Source organism: Crinia signifera, chromosome 7, assembly GCF_055691185.1.
Source record: "Crinia signifera chromosome 7, ASM5569118v1, whole genome shotgun sequence".
Lineage (NCBI taxonomy): Eukaryota > Metazoa > Chordata > Amphibia > Anura > Myobatrachidae > Crinia > Crinia signifera.
This window is the reverse complement of record NC_139223.1, coordinates 88654081-88660080: the sequence shown is the minus strand read 5'-3', so window position 1 is coordinate 88660080 and position 6000 is coordinate 88654081. Positions and strand designations below refer to the sequence as shown.

Below are 6000 nucleotides of genomic sequence, written 5' to 3'. Positions count from 1 at the left end.
AAATCCTTGCCGTTCTCTGAACATTTTAAAATTGGTAGCCACCTGCCCTGGATTTGCCTATTACATTAAATAGAAACTATTTGAATTGGCCTTGGACCACCAATCCAGGGCACCCCTGTAAATGGCATGAGGCACCCCAGGGTGCTATGGTATACAGTTCAGGAACCACTACTGTAACGTACACTACCAGTTGCTGATAAAGAAACATGACAGAAAAAAGAAAGAGCTTTAATTCCAAACTTTATTCCCCTCCTTCCGGATCCAAGCTCCACAGACACACAGCATTAAATAAATACGTGCTGAGTGCATGTCCAGTCTTTAGTTGCAGTATCCTCAGTCTGCAGACGCTGTGCTGACTTGATCAGGGATATTCTGTTGTGGACACACAAAAGACCAAAGATGTGCTAGACAGGTAGTCTACAGACCATATAGCTGCAATGCTCCAAGGATCCTCTGGATGTGGTCTGTGTAGCAGCAGTTATTTATTAAGAGACATTGACTGCATTGATTTTACTGTCCCTCCTGTTGGATCTTTTGCTGCAAAGTAAAATACATTCTATTAATGGTATGGGAACATAGCCTTTCACTCAATGAACAATCAGCTAGTACTGCTTAGTATGTACAACATTACTAGTGTTCACACTAGCCCTGCCTATTTTTTAAAGGTTATAAACACACCCTGCCCATTTAGTGGTGCCCTGCTAAAACAGCCGGTCCCATTCGTCCCCACCGCCGCTGTCCGGAGCACTTGGGGAGCACAGCACCTATGTAGGTGTCAGGCAGGCCCCCAATAGAGATGTCGGCAAGCGAGCCCACCCACATTAGTGACGTCGCATTCAAAGTGCCCTATTTCCTCTGGCGCCCTGGAGGGACCACTAATTGCTATCCAGAGATGGAAGAAAAAAAATAATCAGAATTCAGAAAACTGTGCAACTGGGTAAGGAGGACTGATTACTGGTGATCATATAAGGTCATGCCACATACCACCTGCTGCTATCCAGCAAATTGTGGACAGTTGCCAGGAAAGGTGTCTGAAGGACCAGCACATGCGCTGATTACTGCAAAGTACCAACGCCAATAGTCTCTCATTGATCTATTTCCCGTCAGTGTTAAATCGCTTTGAGCGAGCCAGCTACACAACCACCTTACTGTTTATTGTTCCAGGGCAAAGAGGTATACTCACTTTTTTTCTCTTCCCCTTTTTTCTTTGCCGCTTCTTCTCTCTGTTTACGGATAATTGCTAGACGGGCCAAGTCAGCCTTTGCTTGGTCTGTTTTTCCTGCTAAATGCATCTTCATATAGCGTTCCTTTGCCTTCTGCTTTTCTATTTCTTCCCTATTCCAAATACAAGACATACTATTATTCTATGATTTAGGCACTACAGTATACTGTTCAATATGCCCTATGGATAGAAAAAAAGTATTCACCAATATATTAGCAATAACTATAGAACTTAAATCAATAGCTTCATTGCAAGCCAGCGGGCCAATATAAAAATGTACATTGCACCAGTTTTGGCGGACAAACTTTTTATCATTACTGTATCCAGTCATACATGGGAAAACAAACAGGGCTTGGTTGGGATAAGATTATCAAATAGTTTTTGGACAAAATTAGAGGGAGAGCATTTTTTATTAAATTGTTCCTCTATTTTCTAACATAGGCAGGTTAAAATATAATAAATACTTTATTGGATGCTTTGCCCTCAATAATGTGTGTTCTAATGTTATAACACTTTCTTATCACCAATATCTTGGAAGCCAACATCCTAATATTGGTAGAAAGGAATAAAGTTTTTTTCTAACATTATATTTGATCATGGAAGCGAAAATGATTTACTTAATATTTCCTAACACTAAAAAATAACACTTCCAATACAGATAAAAACCACAGACAGCCTTCAATATTCATCATTTTAAATAACTGATAATAGCCAATACACCTGTCTGTGAACGGTATTACACTAGGTTACTGTATTTCCAATCAAAAGATTCCAGGATCAAAAACATTCTGGAATCTTTTATCGGTTGGAAGGACCATCATTGTCAAAAACCAGCTATTCAGGCAATAATTCTGATTACGGTACACTCATGTTCATCCTGAATCTAAAGGCCCCCATACACTAGCCGATTTTGGTCAGATTTCAGCCAGATCAGTCGGATCTGGCCGAAATCGGACCAAAATCGGCTAGTTTTGATGTCCCCTCAGATCCGATGCGCGGTCCCGTGCGCATCGGATCTGCGTCGGGTGGTCGGACCTGCTGCACGTCCGACCACCCGACTTGGGACCTAGTGGGGCGGCGCGGCGGTAGAGGGAGCAGTGGGGGCTGGGGACGCTGCGGGGGACACAGGCGGCATAGAGCCGGCGGGAGCTGTCAGTACGGAAGGAAAAAAAAAAAAGCCCATACAATGAATGGGCAGCCTGTGATTGGCTGAGCGCTCTCTCAGCCAGTCAGCAATTGGCTGAGAGAGCGCTCAGCAGCCAATCACAGGCTGCCCATTCATTGTATGGGCTTTTTTTTTTCTTCGATACAGACAGCTCCCGGCTCCCCCTGCCCGGCTCAGCTGTAAGTAATTGCCGCAGCGTCCGTCCCCCGCAGCGTCCGTCCCCCCAGCCGCCTCAATGTCCCCCTGCTCCCTTCACATTGCAGCTCCCCTGGAGTTGCAAATGATACATCGCATGTGATGCATCATTTGCAAAACTTGGCACATCAAGTGCCAAATCGTGTGTCCCCCTCCCGGGGAGCTGCAGGGGGGAATCAGGTCTGACTTGTCCTTAGGACAAGTCGGACTAATGTATGGGGGCCTTAAGACCAGAAACTGAAAAGGCGGGTGTATCAATTTAATGCTACGGTTTGTATCAACATAATAAAGATTAATCTGACAGGAAGTTACCTCTCTCTTCGCGACAGTTCCTTAGGACCTTCCAGATCAATCTGAGCAACCTTTTTTGAAGCTTGTGCTGCCCGATTAGGATTCTCGATGTCAATCAGACCTTCTACTCCTTTCCGCTTTGCCTAAAACATAGGGGGGGAAACCATGTTCAATTTCAGATCAAGAAATTCTTTCAAAAAGAATAAATAGGTAAAAAATACAACACAACAAAATAAACTCTCAGCTTTAAGTTATCCAAGGAATGATCAGGACATCCTGGCAGTGCCATTGTGAAAGTAACTGAAACTATGGGCCTTATTCTAGTTCACTCTGACAAAATCCTTCTTAGATGGACAAAACCATGTGCACTGCAGGTGGGGCAGATGTTACTTGTGCAGAGAGAATTAGATTTGGGTGGGGTTTTACTTCAAAGTGGAATCTATATTGCAGTGTAAAAATAAAGCAGCCAGTATTTACCCTGCACAGAAACTAAATAACTCACCCAAATCTAATTCTCTCTGCACATTTTACATTTGCCCCCCTGCAGTGCACATGGTTTTGTCCATCTAAGAAGGATTTTGACAGAAAGAGTGAACTAGAATAAAGCCATATGATCCTGATGAAGACCAGAGGACAAAACAAAAAAGGTCTGAACGGAAGTTTGCTCTGTGGAACATGAATTTCAGGAAGGTCTGATGGGTTCCCAAAATGGGTATCCTCTGCCACAATGACTGAATCACTGACTTGAGCGATACCATTTTGAATTACTCCTGAAAGGAATATGCTCAGGGCCTAGAGGTACACAACCATTCAAAAGAAAGACATGTTCTCCGGACCGGACTGCATGAGAGGTGTGATTTCACAGACATGTTAATGTATATGTGGATGTTACAAAGAAAAAAAATCCAGAGGATCGGAGTGAGGAATACAACTTAAAAAATAAAAAAACGGGAATTTCAATAATATCTATATTTTATTCATTCAACAAAAGGTGCTTTGCAGATGCCAGTTCGGTACTTGTGTATTTTGGCGGCGCCCGATTTGAGCATCGCGCGATGAACGCCATGCACCCGATGGCATGCGATGCGATTTTGAACCCCTATGCCAGGGGTGGCCAACCGGTCAGAGGTAAAAAGCCGAAAAATATCGGTAGTCAAGCTAAAGAGCAGACATCATGCGCGCGCCGAAGGCGCCCAAAAAAATATGCCTCCAATAGTGCAGTGCCATATATACATATGCCCCCAATAGTGCCAGATACACATATGCCCCCCACGGTGCCAGGTATGCACCACACGGTGCCGGTTATGCCCCCACAGTGTCAAAAAGCTGGTATGCCCCCACAGTGCCACAAACTGCTATGCCCCCACAGTGCCACAAACTGCTATGCCCCCACAGTGCCACAAACTGCTATGCCCCCACAGTGCCACAAACTGCTATGCCCCCACAGTGCCACAAACTGCTATGCCCCCACAGTGCCACAAACTGCTATGCCCCCACAGTGCCACAAACTGCTATGCCCCCACAGTGCCACAAACTGCTATGCCCCCACAGTGCCACAAACTGCTATGCCCCCACAGTGCCACAAACTGCTATGCCCCCACAGTGCCACAAACTGCTATGCCCCCACAGTGCCACAAACTGCTATGCCCCCACAGTGCCACAAACTGCTATGCCCCCACAGTGCCACAAACTGCTATGCCCCCACAGTGCCACAATCTGCTATGCCCCCACAGTGCCACAATCTGCTATGCCCCCACAGTGCCACAAACTGCTATGCCCCCACAGTGCCACAAACTGCTATGCCCCCACAGTGCCACAAACTGCTATGCCCCCACAGTGCCACAAACTGCTATGCCCCCACAGTGCCACAAACTGCTATGCCCCCACAGTGCAAATTTCCCATCAGCAGCACTCACTGTTGTTGCTGCTGTTGCCAGGCAGGGAGAGGACAGTCTGGTGTCCTCCTGCAGTCCTGTCATGTCACAGATGGGAGGACAGCACAGCACACCGCGCATCTGCTTCCCCCTCACTTCCCTGTGACTGGGCCGCCCACCAATCAAAGCTCACTGGCTGACTCCTGATTGGCTGGCCCGCGAGCTCTGATTGGCGGACGGCCCAGTCACAAGGATGAACAGTAAGGGGTAGGAGAAATGCGCGATGCGCGCTCTCCTCCCCTCAGAAGGAGAAGGGATTCAGGGAACCGGCAGCAGGGGGGACTGGGACAGACGGTGGGTGGCTGGCAGCAGTGGGAGCAGGAGCCGCACTTTACAAGGGGGAGAGCCGCATGAGGCTCAAGAGCCACAGGTTGGCCACCACTGCCCTATGCGATGAAAAATCGTATAAGCACCCTAATGGGTGCTTACAATGTTAAATGCACCCCCACGCCACCCCCCCACTATAAACGTGAACCCGAAGCGTGGCGAGCGCAGCGAGCCCGCGAGGGGCGGCGGTACGCGTCCTACGACCTTTTCATACCCCCACTATCCACGTCGGCTTGGAGTTGAGAATAGATTAGTGTGGCGAGCGCAGCGAGCCCCGCGAGGGGACGCGGATACCTTCACAGGTAAACGCGTCCCTTCGTGGGCTTCACAGGTATCCGCGTCCGCTCGCCACGCTTCGGGCTCGGTGGCTCGCCACACTAATCTATTCTCAACTCCACGCCGACGTGGATAGTGGGGGTATGAAAAGGTCGTAGGACGCGTACCGCCGCTGCGCTCGCCACACTTCGGGTTCACGTTTATAGTGGGGGGGTGGTTTGGGGGTGCATTTAACATTGTAAGCACCCATTAGGGTGCTTAACATTGTATAAGCACCCATTAGGGTGCTTATACAATGTTTAATCGCATCGCATCGTATGGCATTGTATGCCATGTACAATGGCATACAATTTCAGAATTGTATGCCATCGCACACTTTTCAACGAAATCGCATCGCATACCATCGCATGCGTTATGGTATGCGATTCGATGGGCACCGCCAAAATACACAAGTACCGCCAGTTCAAGCTGCCAGTTATGGTTCTCCAAGCCCCCCATGTGTATACGTTTGTCTATCCAATGGCTGGCAATGCTTTGTCTCCCCAATTTTTCCAAAACCAGTTTAGGCTGAAACTAGTGTTAGCTTGAAA

General features: G+C 47.6%; 1 protein-coding gene across 2 annotated transcripts in view; it reads right to left on the bottom strand.

Moving 5' to 3' along the window:
- Positions 1-223: 223 nt before the first annotated feature.
- Positions 224-6000, bottom strand: part of PDAP1 (PDGFA associated protein 1) — a 33548-nt gene continuing 27771 nt past the window's right edge. For both annotated transcript variants that reach the window (XM_083153481.1, XM_083153482.1), the window contains 3 exons: positions 2895-3016; positions 1184-1335; positions 224-537 (listed from right to left, as the gene is read on the bottom strand). In XM_083153481.1, coding sequence (XP_083009607.1) covers positions 479-537; positions 1184-1335; positions 2895-3016 — 333 coding nt within the window. In that variant the 3' untranslated portion in view covers positions 224-478. The remainder of the gene's footprint in view (positions 538-1183; positions 1336-2894; positions 3017-6000) is intronic.